Here is a 19,146-nt window from a genome sequence, read left to right as displayed (position 1 = left end):
GATGGGGACTCATTTCCTCTGACCCCATCCACCAGGGTGGCTTCCGCAGTGCTGGTGCCTTGCTGCCTGCTTCTTCTCCCCCCATGTGGGCCGTTCTGTTGGAAACAGAATACTATGTCCAGGCAGAGCGGTGCTGGTAAGGCACGGGTTCCACCAGGACGTCGGCTCCAGTCTAATCTCTCCTGGGTGTGGTGGGGGTGGGAGGAGGAGAGGATGGGGAAAAGAGTGAAAGGAGGAGGCTTCGGCATGGCATTCCCCAGCCAAGGTTCTGAGACGAAAGACGGCAGCAGCGAAGGGCTGCCAGACACCGTCATTCTGCTGTAATCAAAAGCATGCGTCGTCTCTACATGTGCTGTTCTCATTTCTGTTTCTGTACACATTCCAGAAAGTTCCAGCCAAGTATACCCACAATGGAGGGGGAAACGGTACCTGTTTTTTTCCTCTTTCTGCTAGAACACAAATTGCCCCAGGGCCCAGTGTGCTAGAGGCAGGGGTGCCCCTTGTCTGGACACTAGGGAGGGCTGTCCTGGCTGCCAGAGAAAGCCTAAAATCCCTGGCAAGAGGGACATCCCAGTACGATGTGTTTTTTAATTAACTAAATTATTATTTATTTATTTAATTTTATTTTAGAGACAAAGCCTCTCTCTGTCACCCAGGCTGGAGTGCAGTGCTGCGATCTCGGCTCACTGCAACCTCTGTCACTCTGGTTCAAGCAATTCTCCTGCTTCAGCCTCACGAGTAGCTGAGATTACAGGCATCTGCCACCATGCCGGCTAATTTTCTATTTTTAGCAGAAACAGGGTTTCACTATGTTGGTCAGGCTGGCTCAAATTCCCGACCTTCAGTGATTTGCTTGCCTCAGCCACCCAAAATGCCGGGATTACAGGTGTGAGTCACTGCACCCGACCAATTAACTAAATTATTTTTATTTATTTTTTTATTTTTTTAAAGATGGGGTTTCACCATGATGGCCAGGCTGGTCTGGAACTTCCGACCTCAGGTGATCCACCCACCTCGGCCTCCCAAAGTGCTAGGATTACAGGTGTGAGCCACCATGCCCAGCCAACTAAATTATTTTTATTTATTTTTTTAAAGATGGGGTTTCACCATGATGGCCAGGCTGGTCTGGAACTCCCGACCTCAGATGATCCACCCACCTCGGCCTCCCAAACTGCTAGGATTACAGGTGTGAGCCACCGTGCCCAGCCAACTAAATTATTTTTAAAGATCAAAATTTTAAACCACTCCCAAGCCACATGAGCTATGTGGATGCTTTATGGTTCTAAACGTCTCAGCCTTTTTTTGGTCCTCAGCCTTTCGGGGTTGTTTCTAGCAAGTTGTAGCAGAACTTCGGTTAATCATCAGCCCTGCCCATTATTGCTTACACGTACATTTTGTTCTAGGGCAGTTATCTCCTGCTCAGATTTTGCAAGTTTAAATTTGAGGTCGCTGATCTGTCTGTTGGCATCCCCTAAAGTTGAAAGAGAAGGAAAATCTGTTAAGCTCTTGGGCTTTTCAAACATTAAAACAATAGTTACTGGAACCAAGCCCTCACTTTGGAATCATCTCGCAAATCTGTTAGTTCCGGCCCTGCCTCCACAACCCGCCAGAGCTGAGAAGACAAGAAGGCACTCTCTCCCCATGAGCCCAGGCTGGGAAAGTGCCTTCTGTCCCTGTGCTTGGGGCAGGAGACCAGGCAAGAGAGTGCCTAGGAATGACAGGACAGAGAAATGTTGGGGGGTAGGGGAAAGGGGGGAGAGAGACTGGGCATAATTTTATCTCCCTGAAGACTGTTTCCAGTTTATTGGCATTAAAAAAGCTTTTCTTTTTTTTTGTGATACAATCTACAGATCAAAAGATTGCTGTGTGCAGCAAAGTCAATGTGGTTTCCATCAGCGCAACGTGTGGTGGTATCTCAGTACACATTTCTGGGCACCTGTTCTATTTCACAGGCTCAGAGGGAAACACCCTTATGCGTTTCCATCAGCGCAAGGTGTGGTGGTATCTCGGTACACATTTCTGGGCACCTGTTCTATTTCACAGGCTCAGAGGGAAACACCCTTATGCGTTTCCATCAGCGCAAGGTGTGGTGGTATCTCGGTACACATTTCTGGGCACCTGTTCTATTTCACAGGCTCAGAGGGAAACACCCTTATGCATTTCCATCAGCGCAACGTGTGGTGGTATCTCGGTACACATTTCTGGGCACCCGTTCTATTTCACAGGCTCAGAGGGAAACACCCTTATTCCATCCACCCACCCACCCTTGTTCTTCCCCATAAGAAGACATCCTTGTGCTTTTATTTTCAAGGGCTTTTGTGGGAATGTGAGGGAATGAGGGCACTCTTTGCTATGACAGTTTTTCTCCGCCAGCACAATACACTAATACAGCACATCCGAAAGAGTTCACTTTTCTAGACAAGAAGTGACACTTACTTTGCAGGTCCATTACATGCACGTCTGTCCCATTTTCCAAGACAGCATCTTCAGATCGAAGGTGATCTAGTTTGCCAATCTTCTGTCTTTCCTCCAGCTGCCCTTTGAGTTTCTTAATCTGAAAACACCCGCCGGTGAAATATGTTAATTTCTCTATTCTAAATGAGACTGAAAAGCCGAAGTCAGAGCCCATCAGAAAGGAAGTAGCATGTCAATTGACAGAAGAAACTTTCTGTCCATCAGTACTCTTCTCAGGAATACAATTCAATGTACAATGAATGAAAAGGAATTACTTTGTAACTCTAGGAGACAAGTCATTTGTTTGCTTTTTTTGAGACAGAATTTCATTCTTGTTGCCCAGGCTGGAGCGCAGTGGGTGATCTTGGCTCACCGCAACCTCCCCCTCCTGGGTTCAAGCAATTCTCCTGCCTCAGCTTCCTGAGTAGCTGGGATTACAGGCATGCATCACCATGCCTGGCTAATTTTTTACTTTTGGTAGAGGAGTTTCTTCATGTTGGTCAAGCTGGTCTTGAACTCCTGACCTCAGGTGATCTGCCTGCCTTGGTCTCCCAAAGTGCTGGGATTACAGGTGTGAGCCACTGTGCCCAGTGAAAAGTCATTTCTAAAGTGAAATTCCTCTAGGACTCAGGAGGAGAATGTACATGAAATACGTGCAATGTTTAAGACTCAGAAAGTCAGCATTCTATTCGCTCTTTATTTACTAAGAAACCAGACAGGGCCGATTGGAGCCTTCTGGGCTCCGATATATTGTAATCAATTCCCCCAATAGTCGTGTGCTTTCTCCCAGAGTCCAGACAAGATCCTGGTATGTTCAGAGGCACTTTGCCAGCTTTCGGGGAGTTGTTCTCTAGTTAGCTATCCTCTCTGTAGGTCAGAGAGAATCACGTCCAGTCGTCCCTTGGTATCTGTGGGGGATTGGTTCTGGGACCCCCCTTAGATACCAAAATCTGTGGATGCTCAAGTCCCTTATATAAGATGGTGCAGTATTTGCATAAACCTACATGCATCCTTCTTTACAGGTTAAATCATCCCTAGATTCCTTATAATACCCAACACAACGCCTACAACTCACTTCATTTATGTGGATTCAGTGCAGCACACCATGCAGGACAAATTCTAGTTTTGCTTTTTGGAACTTTGTGGAATTTGTTTTTTTTTTTTTGAGATGGAGTTTTGCTCTTGTTACCCAGGCTGGAGTGCAATGGCGCAATCTTGGCTCACCGCAACCTCCGCCTCCTGGGTTCAGGCAATTCTCCTGCCTCAGCCTCCTGAGTAGCTGGGAATTATAGGCACATGCCACCACGCCCAGCTATTTTTTTTGTATTTTTAGTAGAGACGGGGTTTCACCATGTTGGCCAGGATGGTCTCGATCTCTTGACCTCGTGATCCGCCTGCTTCAGCCTCCCAAAGTGCTGGGATTACAGGCATGAGCCACCACACCTGGCCTTTTAAAATATTTTAATCCATGTTGGTTGAATCCATGGATATGGAACCCATGGATATGGAGGACTGACTGTATAGCTGGAATTGCAGTTAACAGTCAATGACTGCAGAACTTTCTGACATCTAATTGGCGGGGTCTCCCAGGGCTTTTCATGTTTAACTTCCAATCTACGAAGAATTGTTGCAGGTGATCACCTGCCTTCGCACCCCACACACCAGGCACGGGAGACCCCTAATTAAATACAAACCAAAAGTGCATGCTGCTTAAGGAAGTAAGTATAGAACGCATGTTTTCTGAAGATCACAGGAACTGCAAGAGAATCTTCCTACCATATTTAGTGCTTTCTCCAATTTTCAGAGAATCTTCAACAGAATGGTAGAAAGTAAGGCAAATACATTCGTTAGGCTTATGAGGAGAAATGAGAGGAAAGTGATTTTAGAATGATTTAGTCACTATCCTGCATATAAAAAGATCAAATAGGACAACTTTACTTTTTTTCTTTTTGAGATGGAGTCTTGCTGTGCCACCCAGGCTGGAGTGCAGTGGTGTGATCTCGGCTCACTGCACCTCTGCTTCCCGGATTCAAGTGATTCTCCTGCCTCAGCCTCCCCAGTAGCTGGGATTACAGGAGCCTGCCACCACGCCTGGCTAATTTTGTGTTTTTAGTAGAGACAGGGTTTCACCATGTTGGCAGGCTGGTCTTGAACTACTGACCTCAAATGATCCGCCTGCCTCAGCCTCCCAAAGTGCTGGGATTACGTGTATGAGCCACTGTGCCCAGCCTACTATTTCTTGAGGTAGGAGAAAGCAATGAAGATAAACATGTCTAAAACAAGTTTAATCGGCTGCAACAAAGAAATATCTGTGAGACAGGGGTGATCACCAAGAGTACAAAACTGAAAGGACCCATATGGAAAGAGAAGTGCTGTTTGGAATGACTCAGTAATACCCTCGTCTCTCAATGGTTAATCATTTATTAATAATCAACATGAATATTTACTTTAAGCAGCAATGCCGTGAAACGCAACGAATTCAGTTCCAAGGCTTTGAGTCTTGGAAATATCCTCATTAAACCTGGTATGACTCAGGATGTTCTCTTATGATTCAAATATCAACTTTCTGTTCTATTTGGATAATATTCTTAAGAACAGCAGTCGGCTCGATAATTACTTTCAGGCATGATGAATAGGGGTTTTCTGAGTAAGCAAGAAGAAGGAATAGGCAGGTGGTTTCAGGTGCCCTGTTCAAGAACCAGTAAAGTAATAAAAAGATGGTTACCTGTTCCAATAAGCATTCCCGTTCGTCAATCAGCTTTTTCAACCTAATATCTAAAGGAATCAGAAAGACACAGGTTTAGGTGAATCCATGTGCCATGTCTTTCAGCACGTCGTTAAACTGAAGAACGATAGTTCAGGTTAGTGAAATGAATGATGGAAGTAGTTATACACGTACCACGGTGAATGAGGCCACAGACAGCACGGGGGAGGAATTCAGCCAAGGGGGGTTGGGTCAACCTCCCGGAACATGCTTCACGTCAGGGCAGCATCTGGCTGCATGCAAAGAGGCTGCTAATCTTCTACCTTAGGTTAGCATGCACGAATGCTAGGGCCAAACCACTGCAACACAAGATCTCACAGGCTTCAAGGTTTAACATCATCAGCAACGTACAAACACCGAGAATCGCGATTCAGTGGCACCAACGTTTTGACCCGCCCCACCTGTACATCCCAGATGCATTTATCTTTCTAATTTCTCTCATAGACTCATCGACGTCAGTGCCGTGACTCTCTGTTTATAACCTGAGTCCACCGGCACATCTGCTAACCCAGTCATCAAAGACGTTCTTTTGAGGAAGAGGCAGTAGTGGTTTAAGTGTCTGTGATTCCTCTTGCCCCTGATATATAGGGAGCCATATATGTAAGCATCTATAAATTCCCCAAACATCTCTCTGAAGGAGTGTCAAGTACTTACATTCTTCGGATCGGGGGGGGGGGGGGGAAATGAAGGTTTGAGGAGGGTTTAGAGGTTTGGGCAAAATCCCATGCCAGTTTAAAGGCCCTGTCAGCTGGAGTGAGGACAGGGATGGTGATGTGTGCTGCACACTCTGACAGACGCGGATGCGGGGACAGTTCTAGTAGCTTTGACATCATTAGCTCATTTCAGCCCCGAAAACCCTCTGGGGGGCTTCATTACAGTCTTCTTCCTTCTATAGATGTGGCCCAGAATCACTAAGCAACTTTCTTAAGGCCTCACAGCTCAGGCACAGAAACACGCCCCTAACCACTGCAGCCACTGTTTTTCCAGTCTCAACTCATACCTCTGAGTGGGACCCTGACTCAAAGCTCTTAGCGTACTGGGACGCTGCTCTCACGTGGTCTACCTCCAGAGTCTTCATCGAAGGAAAAAACTAACCTTTCTTAGCCATATGAAAAGAATATGATTCATATAAAATGCATCTTCATTTTCATTTAAAAAATCATCTAGCCGCATGCTAATCCAAGTTACATTTTTCTCTAATTACGTTTTCCAAAGTTCCTAAGTTGTTTTGAAAGGAACAATACAACACCAGATAATGTTAAGCACAATATAAATTAAATGTATGATCCTTTTGAGCCCTATTTTAATTTACAGTCGAATTACTTCTGACAGATGTTTTACTCTTTCCCTCCCATAACCCATCCAACACTGAAACATGTTTGTAGTTATATACCTGATTCTTTTGTCGCTTTTCATTTGCTTACGTGTTTTAATATTACTACATACAAAAGCTACGGGCATCATAAGAAACACTGAACACATCTGAACGTGGTCTCGAAGCTCAAGTATCTCTTGCACAACTTTTACTGTTTTCTTCTAGAAGACCTCAAATACTCTAGATAGGCACTGGAAAATAAGTGTTAAAATGTGGTAACAGTGCAAGCAAAATCGGTAAAGGTAATCTGACATTTAGTCACGAGAGTATTAAAAATAGAGAAGAAACTTTTATAGAAAAGAAATTTAAAGACAAAACAAGAACGAAAGAGTTTGAAGAAAATGGAAAAAGGAATGAAGCAAAATAATTTGACATGAAGAAAATAACGGTACTGGTTTTCATAGCATCAAAAACCAGCAAGTCTAATTTGTTGACTAAATAATGGCACATCACTGATAAATTTATTGTGTCCATTTAGTTGAAAAATTTTTCCCTGTATCAGCCACCAGCCATTCACATGATGAAAAATATCTCGGAGAGGCAGTAGATAGGGACAAAGAGAAAGAACGGAAGGATTTTCCTCTTGAAAGACAGTGATTTCTCCATGTAAGACTATCACATGGAACAAGTACATATTCGGAACATAAAACATGCACATACAGACACCACTCCCTTCCCTTAGGGGCCCAGATGTTTGGAACAAATCTTACTGTTGCATTCCCTTGGCTGTATAGGATGGGGGGGGGGTGTCTCCCAGAAAAGGAGTCTATAAATAGAAAACAGGAAACCCACACTGTCTAAACTCCCCAGAATTAGCATTCAGGGTCCTAGTGAAAGTGGAAATGTAAGTGTTCAGTTCATTAGGTCTCCTGTTAATTGCAAATATTAAAAATTATGGAAAGTGATCAAGATCATACATCTAAGTTCATACATTCTTGAAAACTGTTTAAAAACTTGATTGTTGCCCAACCTTTGTATAACAACCCATAACTATACTTTAGCTACTTTTGAAGGAAGACATATTTACATACAGGAGCTATGTTCTGGTTTGGAACTGAAAAATGTTCAAGCTTTTTGATTTAATGTGTCAGTAACCAATGTTTTTCTCTGTTCTGTGTGACAGTGAAACCCCAGTGGCCGAGGTTCCTCTGGGGATGTGGCTGGCAGGCAACCTTTCAATTCTTTTCTGAGTTTGAGTCTTTGACGCTGAAATCTTTCTAAATTGCCTTATATATTTCCATGCCTTCTTACATGCAGTATACCTAAGTCAACTTTCTTTTTCTTTCTTTCTTTTTTTCTGAGATAGGGTTTCATTCCATCGCCCAGGCTGGAGTGCAGTGGTATGATCACGAGTCACTGCAGCTTCGACCTCCCAGGCTCAGGTGTTTCTCCCACCTCTGCCTCCTGAGTAGCTGGGACTACAGGCACATACCACCACGCCTGGCTAATTGTTTGTATTTTTTTTTTGGTTGGTAGAGATGGGCTTTCACCATGTTGCTCAGGCTGGGCTTGAACTCCTGGGTGCAAATGATCCGCCTGCCTCAGCCTCCCAAAATGCTGGGATTATAGGTGTGAGCCACTGTGCCCAGTCTCAACCACTTCTTGGTATGTTAAGGGCTTTCAGGGTAATGCCAATTACTGCGCTTGGCTAAAAAGTCATTACGCTGGAGAGCAAATAACTGATGCTCAGAACGAAGGCTCTGAAATCATTGAGAAATGGTTTGGTGTTTGGGTGTTCAGAAGTCTTTCTTTTCCCTTCTTTTTTGCTCACTGATTTTCAGCTGTCCATTCCCCATTGGAGGGCTGGGTCCTATCTGCTTGTTCACTGGCACAGCGTCCTCCATAAGTGATCAAACATGCTTATTAATTAAACAAATGAGTGGTGAATCACTGAGATGGCTGGATGGCTGAGCTGAGGGATGTGATGTGTGCCCAACGTCCTGCAAAGTGCTGGTGAGTAACATAGGAAAGAACTTAAAACGGCTTGATGATCTCACCACTGAGTGACCTTGGTTGTTGAACTGCCTTCCTAGAGCCCTTTAAAGGCAGGAATGAGAGCTGTTTCCAGCATGCATTCCAACAGAAATGCAGCTTTGCTAAAGTTAGAGACAAACCAAAACCCTGTCAGGTCCTGTAGAGCCCTTGGACTTGATTTCCTAGTGAGCCTCGGGTTTTCCTATTTATATCCCCATCATCCTGGACTTCAGGACACTTGCAGAAACAGTCAAGGTTTTTGCTGTTTTCATTATACTCTTAAAAACATTCTAAGTATTGGCACATTTAGGCACAGCAGCAGATGAAGACCGTTTTCAACCGAGGCTGCACATCAGAACCACAGATCACACGAGGTGATGCGGGACAACTGTCTCAATTCTCCCAGTAATACCCGTGTTGGCCCCAGGCTCGATGCCAGGAGGGAAATTTCCTTACTGAGGAAGGGCATCAGGTCTTCTACGGAGCCCCAGTGGGCATCAGCAACCCCGAACAGGTATTACTGGAAAGGCAGTGCTATGCAGACTCAGATTTCAAGCAGACCAGAGAGTGGAACCACAGGCTTGTACAATTATCAAATGCTTTTATTTCAATTACCTAATAACACATTTTCCTCAAATTGTATTGAGGTTTTGGTCTTTTTGCATTCAATTCTATCTTGTAACAGTAATATGAAAAGTGTCAACAACGTTCATAACGTACATTCCTTTGTGATTTTATATTTTACAATTTAAAAAATAACTTTACACTTATTTTTTTAAATGCTTCTTTATATAGAAAATAGATATTTTCTTTAGGCAGACCAAAACAGGAACTTTCCAATAAGAATATACTGAGAAATAACAAATGAAAATATTTATACCAAAATACCAAAAATGATTCAGCTCTTTAACATATCCTCTTATAGTCTAATTAGTAGTTTGCACAAGAACAAGAAACCTTTTTTACTGCTCTTTTGAATGATGATTAGAAATTCAAACAGAAAGAGAAATAACTTTAAGGGTCAAAACTGTTTTTTTTAGAGACAGGGTCTCATTCTGTGTCCCAGGTTGGAGTGCAGTGGTGCAATCATAGCTCACTGCAGCCTTGAACTCCTGGCCTCAAGTGATCCTCCGACCTTGGCCTCCCAATGTGCTGGGGTTACAGGCATGAAAATATAGTTTTTGTTTTTTTTTAAGATGGAGTTTTGCTCTTGTTGTCCAGGCTAGATTGCAATGGTGCAATCCTGGCTCTCCCACCTCAGCCTCCCTAGTATTTGGGATTACAGGCACCTGCCACCAAATCCAGCTAATTTTTTGTATTTTTAGTAGAGACATGGTTTCACCACCTTGCTCAGGCTGGTCTTGAACTCCTGACCTCAGGCGATCCACCCCCCCTCGGCCTCCCAAAGTGCTGGGATTACAGGCATGAGCCACCGCGCCCAGCTGAAAACATTTTAACAATGACTGTCCCTCCTCAAATACTGGGGTAGGAAATGTAATTTTGACCTATTTCACTTCCAGAAAAAACTTAAAAATAAATCTTCATAAAAATGAATTTGATATATCATCAGCATGAAGTGAAGGTAAAATGTCCTACAAGGTAAACTCAGGTATCATCAACAACGAGATCCAAAAGCATTGGTTCAAGATGAAAGACTCACATGAGATAAAGGCAGGTAACCCCTAGTGCTTTCAGACATTTACTTGTTACCCTTAAAATCATTATTGCTCTCAGGTGCAAGTCTATCATTCAGTGTCCTCTTTGCTATTTGGCTGTTTATCTCCTTTAAGTAAAATACCATACAGGTAGTCATGCACATTTAAAATCAAATATGGAAGTACATGTATGTGAACAAGACATTCAGTTAAATATCGCTTATATTCATAATACAGAAGTGTAAGAATGCTATTTGGTCATTTCAATTAGATGCTGATATACTTGGTCAAGAATGTCCACATTCCGATCAGCTTAAGGCAGAGGTGAACTGCCTCTATTTTTATTATCTGTACTATAAACAGTAGACATTATTGTTTGATACTACCGGAATGCTCTCAGTTAAAACGTACATGGAAAACACATGTGTCTTTCTAATATGGTTATAACCTCAATGATTACATGGAAATCTACAAGTAGATCACCTGGTGATTGTCATACAGTGCATCTCTATGAATTTAGAACGTTCTACTTACATTGCCCGTGGAGGTAAAAGAGCCCCTCACAGTCAGACTTCCCGTGCACCACGCCTGCCGCCTGCCTCAGCTCAGGACATGGTGCAGTCTTCTTTGCTTTTGCCCTTCTCGTTTCCTCCTGCGGTGCCTTCTCTGCTTTCCGGGTTGAAGTCCCCCAGCTCTCCTCCTGGTGCCGACAAGTCATCATCGTCTAGACTGCCGCTGTCTAAAGCTCTCCTGACGGTCCGGCTTCGATGTTCCGGCATCACATACCTCTCTGTACTTTCTGCTTCACGGGCGTCACTCATGTCCTGTGAGGGACTTGCATTTTCGGGCAGGGTGCAGCGACCTGCGTCTTCGCCCTCTGGTTCTGCAGGGCTGCTCTGAGTGGCACCATCTATTTCAGCATTATCTTTTGCAACATCTTCATCTAATTCTTCACCACTAGCCCTCGTGCCTGCTGAGTGGACTGTGCCATCCTCGAAATCGAACGTGTCTCCGTCAGCCGGGACCTCCCCAGCTGCTGCTTTGCCATCATCACCTTCTTGGCCAAGTTTCCCATCCAACCTCATTCTAGGATTCCCCACAGTTTCACTGCTTTCTGCTGCAATTTTCTGTTTTGGATTTTCAGTCACCTCGTTTTGGGCTTCTGCTACTGACCTTCCGTCAGGAGATTTTACCTGCTCTTCTGCCTTCATCTCGCTTAACTCTGTGTTCTGGTAAGTTAACTCTTTAACATCTTTAAGGGTTTCTACGGGTACTGGGGACTTTTTCTTCTTGTTTTTCTTTTTCTTGTTCTTTGTCTTCTTCTGTGATGAGTCCAGTGCCTCTCCCTGTTGGCCATTCTTTTCTTCACCAGGGTCTTTCATATCTAAGGGTTCGCTTTGAACATCGACTGCACTGGGGCCTGTCGCTTCCTCATCATTGCTCTTGGGTCCTGCTGGAGAACCAGGACCTTCTGTCTTGGTTGGTTTCTCATCCCTCCATCCTGTTTCTTCACCCTCTTCTTCTGTACTCTGAATTGGGACCTCTGTGGGCTCAGCTGCTTCCTGGCTGGTGAGTTCTTTCTCTAGACTATTCCCTGTGCTTGCCTCTAAATCTTGGGGGACCTCTACCACACATTTTTCATCACGATAAACAGTGTCATCGCTATGCCCTGAAGGACGTGAGGCCACTGTGCCTGCCTGCTCTCCAACCTGAGTCACCGCTGCCTCTCCCACATTCTCTGCATGGCTCCCAGCCGCTAAGTCACTCCAACAGTTGGGTGGCTCAAGGGGAGTTCTGGTCCTGTCATCTGGTGCACCCACGACCTCGTTTGACTCAACCTGTGCTGTGTTTTCAGGGAGAGAAGTGCTCTCTAGAATTTGGCTTTGAACCTGTTTCTCATAGGCAGCACCCGCTAAGGTTCCTAGGGATGGGGCAGTGTCTTCAGAGGATTTCTGGTCCTTGGTATTCTCAGCAGCATGGAATACCTCTATGTCCACACAGTCCTTCACTGTGTCCTCTGTGTGTTGCTCTTTCTCAGTACTGTGCAAGATTTCTCTTTTCCCCACATTCGCCACGATTTCATTTTTCACCTCCACTTCACTGGCTCTGCCTAGAAGACCATTGAGAAAATTGAAGGGACCCCATGATGTGGTGGCCACATAACTTACATTAGAATGTAAATACATGTTCTAAATCCCACCCACCCCTATTCCTAAAGAGAGAGAGTCATCTAAGGGTCGTGAGAAACAGAAGCCTTTGCCAGTTCTGAGCGGCAAAGTAGCAGCTGCATTAGTAAATCTGGGGTCAGCGAGGGCCACTGCCACCACATCAAAGGCCAGAGTGGCTGCTGGTGCCATCTTGTGTGGACAGATTTTTTAAGGTGAAGTTAAGTTTCGACAAATCGAAAGCTCTGGATCAGGCAGCCGAGCAATCCACAATGATGGGTTTAGGAACGGACGTAAGGGGCATATTCCCCGTTCTCATTTCTCAGTGCACAACTGGACAACTTGTATTTTTTAGCTGTCCAACTGCGCTGCGTGTCACACAGCCCTAAAAGCAGCTTGCGAGTAATTTTTGAAAAGAATAGTCAGTGCACTTTTAGAAAAGCAGCCTCAAGGTCAAGCTCAAGAAAGATACTTCTGAAATAGCTCATATGGTGGAAAGAAATCTGTCTTCCATGACTCAACCACTGTCTTCCTGAGAAAACACCCTGTGTTCATTCCCTAGGGGACTAGGGAGAGAGGACCAGCAGGAGGCAAATGCTTAAGATCAAGGTGACCACTAAATGAAATGATAAATTCCATCAGCTGAGGAACATCAAACTGTTTTGGAATTTTTGAATTCTCAAACAAAACCCCAGGAGATTAGATAAAGTACTATGTTACTGAAAGTCAAAGCTAGATAATTTTATAATCCAGTGGTCTCCATGGTGGGGTGCCCATATCCCAGGAAAAATGGGGGAACTATTAGGACTTCTGGTAGAGTTTTACTCTAAAACTTTTTCACATATGTTTGGATATGTTTTATAATGTACATTTTATATTAATGAAATAGTATACATATATAGATTTAAAATAAACATATATATTGGGAAGTTCCTACAATTCTTTACTGGTGGAATATGTGATCAAAAGTCATTTGAAGACCACTTTCAAAACTGACATTTCCAGTTCCTTAAACATTTCTCAATGGTTATCAAGGATTTATAAAATGTATATTTGAGTAAGAGCAACATAATCAAATTCCTAGCTGTTTGGGTAGTTCATATAAAGGTGTGATGGAAATTACGTATCTTTTTTCAACAATGGTATATAGATATTACATACATAGCTAGAGATGGAATCTTGCTATGTTTCCAGGCTGGTCTGGAATTCCTGGCCTCAAGTGATCCTCCAGCCTTGGCCACCCGAAGTGTTGGGATTAGAAATGTGAACCACTCTCCTTGGCCACAACTTTTTTTTACACAATTTAAAAGAGCCGTGTTTCTTTTTATTTATTTATTTATTTATTTATTTATTTATTTATTTATTTATTTTTGAGATGGAGTCTCGCTCTGTTGCCAGGCTGGAGTGCAGTGGCGTGATCTCGGCTCACCGCAACCTCCGCCTCCCGGGTTGAAGCAATTCTCCTGCCTCAGCCTCCCGAGTAGCTGGTATTACAGGCATGCGCCACCACGTCCAGCTAATGTTTGCAGTTTTAGTAGCGACACGGTTTCACCATGTTGGCCAGGATGGTCTCAATTTCCTGACCTTGTGATCTGCCTGCCTCGGGCTCCCAAAGTGCTGGGATTACAGGTGTGAGCCACCGCACCTGGCCAAGAGCTGTGTTTCCTTAATAGTCATAGAGATAATGAATGCGTACCTCCCTGGAGCGCCAGTGGTGAGAAGATGGTGCCTGGAGGTGTCTACATTTCCATAAATATGAAGAAATAAGATGAAAGCTTCTAAATTAAAGTGAAAAGTCATGGACCCCAACCTTATTCCAGCATCCTTGTAAAAAACTGGAATGTAGAGGGTGACCAGTGACAGATGTGGCCTCACTTGCATGCTGCGACTGCAGACTGCACGCCAGAATCTCAAGGCTTTTCCCAAAGCCAACTATTACGACAAATGCCATCAGGTCACTGAAAATGGCAAATACTCCTCTGATCTACTGGATTCTCCAAGTTTAGATTCTTTCAGACGCGAACATTGGCATACCAAGGAGGATCCCCTGTGACAAAGGTGGGCATATTCAGACTCTCAGCACTGCTACATCCCCTACCACAGCGCCTGCCCACCTCAACTGGTGGCTTGAAAACGGCAATGCAGACAGACCTGCTGTCCACAGTCACCCTCAGAACGCTGAACGCTGCCCGGAATGTTGATGCTGGCTTGCAAACATGGCCAACTGACTTGATGGGCTCAACTATTCTGATCTTTTGATCATTCTGTCATAGAATCGATTTAAAAAGCCACACTTTATGTGTACAGATAGGAGGACCACATAGTACTCTCCACATTGTTACTTAATTTTGAGACTACGTTCCTTGCATTCGCAGTCTTGCTTGGTAGCTTTGAGCAGCAAAAGGAAGGTATACCTGAGCCACTGACAGTGAGCAGTACACAGAGATGCATGCCAGACAACGCGGGGGTGACCACACCGGGTGGCAAGAACATTACCATGAAGTGATGAAACAAATGGCATGCCGGTGACTGTTAATCCATCAGTGGTAATGGCTCCAGCCCCAGCAGCGCATGAAGGGTGAGCCGATGCTGACTGGAAAGGTGGGGAGCCGAAGGAAAGCAGTTACTCACCTAGAGCCCCATCCCCTGTCGACTTGAGGGCATTCAACTCTTCTTTTGTCATCCCGGTGGGACCCTGGTATCCAACATTATTTAGAGTGTCGGAAGTCTCTCCATTGGTAGCTATTTCTGAATTTAGGATTATTCCATGTTTCTGGGAACAAAAACAGGCTCATCGTAATATTTGCTTGGTGATATTAGGTTAAACTCTGTTTTAACGCAACTAATAAAAAAGAAAACTATTTTTCCCGAAGTGCAGGGTAACTCCACAGAGACAGAGAAATGCGAGGGTGCAGCACTCGCAAATACTCGATCAACACACACAAGTCTGGGATATCGCCCTCCAAAGGCTACGGCTTTCTCAGATGCTCCAATCCATGCCTTAATTTGCTGGTGACAAGATACTTCCAGCAGGCATCCTGTTAACTCGTGGGAGTAGCCTGTGGGCTGCCACCAGGTGCGGCGGCAAGTCACTGTCGAGCAACCTTTCTTTGTAAAACCCTGGTTGCATTCTTTAAAAAGAGGAGCCAGATAAAGAAAGAAAGATATATGTGTTCTGAAAGGGACAGATGAAACTTATGTTAAAGAAGGAATTAAGAGGTGGCTAGAAAGTCCAGTACATTCAAAAGAAACAGAATTCACTGAAAACAGCTGACTTCACCCCTGCAGACAACACTCACCCGCCCCCTCCTGCCACCCACGGCTCTCTCTTGTGTGTGGGGAACTCCCCCGTACTTATCACCTCTTTGAGGAGCAGAAGCACACATCTTAGCTCTAAGCCTGCTGCTGGCTCACTGCCCTGGCTTTGACCCTGGAGGCCAAGCAGCAGATGGCGCTTCAGGAACCCGCCCACCGAGAATGCTGCCATTGGCGTTTCCCCTGTGTCGAGCAGCAGCTGGAGACACCTTGGAGTGGCCCACAAAGGACCGGGAACCTTCTTCCAACTGTAATCTAGTAGGTCTCAAAGTCTAATTAGCGGGATCCTTGCCCAAACCACTTACCCAAGTCACTGTTCATCTAGAGTAGTCCTTAAACTGGGGGCTTTAATATAAAGACGCAAACGCATTCGCTAAGTCTGAGTAATATCCTGGAGAATTTACTAATGAGGATGACAAAATTTAGATAATACATCAAAAAAATTCTTGCGTTCAGGATCAGCTATGTTTACTACCGTCAAAAGGCCTTGAGCACAGCCCACTGAACCTACATTTATTTTACATCTCGTCAGTGTCAGTTAACCTAGGATATGGATCATTAACAGAACTAAAATCAATGACATAAGATTAATTATGTACACGCATAGTCCCAGAGTCCCAGAATCTGCTGTCGTCACCTGGTTTTTTACAGAATGTGCTTTGGCTGCATACCTTTAATTCCACTTTGAGCATGACTACTTCTTCTCTGAGATCGTCCCGTTCACTCCTTACGGAGTCAAAGAACTCTTTCTGCCTCTCTAACGCCTGAGTGTGCGGCAGAGCCAAGAGAAAGATGTGCACAGATGAGCAGGTTACTTCAGAAGCAGGAACCAGAAGGAGCTTCTACAGCTAAAACACTAGTCGACTCTAGACATTAAAGAGACTGCCTAAAGATACTAACAAAATCCGAGTATTAAGCTTTTCATTTAGTACATGGAGTCTAAGAAGCGTGCTATTCACACTCGCTGAAAGCCAGGCACATTCTGAAGCACACACACAGCACAGGCCCCGGAGGTTACTGTATTTGCATCACTTGCTAGCTTTGTCTGCAGGTTCACAGCTGCCTTAGCAGTAGAGTTAAGCGAAGTCTCCATTTGAATGAAGAATCAATAAAGAAAAAGAAGGACTGCTAAGGACCCCCCGGGAAAGCTGCTGTAGCCATTTAGACTATTTTTATACACTGATTTTTGGTATCCATCGTCTCAGATAAACAGGGTGGTCCTAAAGTGTGTGTGCGCGCGTGCACAAACACACACATACAATCCTAAATGCTGATGAGCATGACGGTGGAAACAGCATGGCTTGAGTCAATATGTGGATATCTTGAGGTCATTATCAGAGTTATGTGTGTGAGTGGCTATTCTGGGGAAACCATTTGCCATTACGAATCACAGCAGTTACTTTGTGGGGTTCTATCCCCCCAGTCTTCAATTCTAAGTGTAGCACGGCCTCTTCTCTTCTCATGGAGGGAGAAGAGTTTGGGGAGGCTTTCCCTGGGGAAGATTTCAAGGTGGGAATACTCTGCCTGGTGCTGCTTAGATTTTTTTTTTCCTCAAAGCACCACCAGGTAGAGAATCCCAAGAAGCCTGGCCCTGCACACATCAGACCTCCCCAGAGTGCCCTCCTCACTCCAGGTGTTTGAACAACCCCACCCATGGGGCAGGCAGAGAGTATGGCCATGTATTCGTCAGACCCTTCATGGAGAGTCCATGTCACTTTCCAAGTTCTTATCAACTTGGACAAGTTTGTGTCTTTACTACTTAATAAAATCAAATAAATGAATACGACTTTGTGTCACATGGGAGTTGCATGCATACTCCCACAAGCAGTTTTGCAAACCAAAGACTCTGCAAAAACTATTTGCTAAGTAGCCTGCCCATTTGAGTAGATTTTCAAAGACTTGAGAATCCTACCCCTATCTTTTTGTCTTTCCACTCTATTGTTTCCTGAAGATCAGAAATCTCCCTGATAGAACTCGCCTGTTTCTGCTGTAGCTGTCGGATTTCCTGAGGAAAGGAACAGACAGAAAGCAGATAAAGGGTTAAAGAGGAAGAAAAACCCCAGCCCGAGGTAACCTGAGAGCTGGGACAGTGAGTGAAGACACAAGCACCCTTCTACCTCATCACCCTTGAATTCATTGCCAGCACTCCAGGATTTTTTCCCTTGTCCTACTCCTGCCCTCGAGAAATGCAGGAAGAAAACCTGCTTTGAATGAAATTCTCACTTCAGGGCAGCAGTTAAAGTGCAGATTAAGTCAAAAAATTAAAAACCAGCCCTGTATTAGTTTTCTATCGCCACTGCAATGAATCATCATAAATTCAGCAGCTTAAAACACAAATTCATTTTCTTGCAATTCTAGAGGTCAGAAGTCCAAAATGAGTCTTATGGGCTAAAATCAAGCCTTTCTGGAGGCTCCTGGGACAGTCTGTTTCCCTGCCCTTTCCAGCTCCTAAGACTGAGCTACATTCCTTGGCTCGTGGCCCCTTCCTTGCATCACTCCAACCTCAGCTTCCTGTGTCACATCTTCTACTTTTGCCTCTGACTTTCCTTCCTCTTAGAAGGACCCTTATTCCACCAAAATAATCCAGGATAATCCCTTTTCTCAAGGTCTTTAATTTAATCCCAACTGCAGGGGCCCTTTGACCATGTAAGATTTCACATTTACAATTTCTGGGGATTCTGATGTGGACAACTTTGAGGGGCCATTATTCTGTCTACCACACCTCCCAAAACAAATACAAGATCACCAAAGAACAGGAATCTTCACCAATGAGAGGGGCTGTTTCCTTCATCTAGGGATGGAGAGTTAGCCTAAACTCAGTTTTAAGAAAACTGAAATCCTTAGTAATTGCCGTGGAATGAATTGTGTCCCTCTAAACTCATCTGTTGATGCCCCGATGCCCAGTGTGACTGTATTTGGGGCAGAGTTTTTACAAGGTAATTAAGGTAAAATGAGGTCATAAGAGTGGGGTCCTGATCAAATAGGATTAGTGTCCTTATAAGAAGAGACACCGGAGACATTGCTTTTTCTCCACCATTTGAGGAGTGATGCAGCAAGAAGGTAGCTGTCTGCCGGCCAGGAAGAGAGGCCCCAGCAGAACCCAACCTTGATCTTGGACTGCCAGCCCCTAGAATTGTGAGACAATTAATTTCTGTTGTTTAAGCCACACAGTGTATGGGATTTTATTCCTGCAGCCTAAGCTAGGATAGTCACGGCCTGACAAAATGCCCCACAAGAGAAAGGGAAAAGCAATGCAGGAGAACGTTACCTACCTCAAGCATTTCCTCTCTTTGCTTCAGGGCCTCCTTGACTTCGGCAAACTGAAACTGCAGTATGCTATGGGCGTGTTTTTCCCTTTCAAATTCCTGTAAAGGAGAAACACAGCACTGAGGCAGCGGAATCTCATGTTTCTGGCGTGCCAGTTCAGGTTCACATGATTTACAG

The 19,146-nt window shown here is 44.5% G+C and overlaps 1 protein-coding gene across 50 annotated transcripts in view; it reads right to left on the bottom strand.

Annotated features, from left to right (window-relative positions):
• Positions 1 to 19,146, bottom strand: part of LRRFIP1 (LRR binding FLII interacting protein 1) — a 163,618-nt gene that overhangs the window by 7,392 nt on the left and 137,080 nt on the right. For 21 of the 50 annotated variants that reach the window (XM_035306136.3, XM_035306147.3, XM_078328870.1 and 18 more), the window contains 5 exons: positions 18,975 to 19,067; positions 17,615 to 17,707; positions 16,374 to 16,466; positions 15,019 to 15,160; positions 9,154 to 12,332 (listed from right to left, as the gene is read on the bottom strand). In XM_035306136.3, the coding sequence (XP_035162027.3) occupies positions 10,828 to 12,332; positions 15,019 to 15,160; positions 16,374 to 16,466; positions 17,615 to 17,707; positions 18,975 to 19,067 (1,926 nt within the window). In that variant the 3' untranslated portion in view covers positions 9,154 to 10,827. Of the gene's footprint in view, positions 1 to 1,391; positions 1,472 to 2,436; positions 2,555 to 5,179; positions 5,230 to 9,153; positions 12,333 to 15,018; positions 15,161 to 16,373; positions 16,467 to 17,614; positions 17,708 to 18,974; positions 19,068 to 19,146 lie in introns of those variants that run through there. The other 29 variants (XM_078328883.1, XM_078328884.1, XM_078328887.1 and 26 more) reach the window with 5 other exon arrangements.

This window comes from Callithrix jacchus, chromosome 6 (genome assembly GCF_049354715.1).
Source record: "Callithrix jacchus isolate 240 chromosome 6, calJac240_pri, whole genome shotgun sequence".
NCBI lineage: Eukaryota > Metazoa > Chordata > Mammalia > Primates > Cebidae > Callithrix > Callithrix jacchus.
The sequence above is the reverse complement of the archived record's forward strand: the minus strand, read 5'-3'. Positions and strand labels throughout refer to the sequence as shown.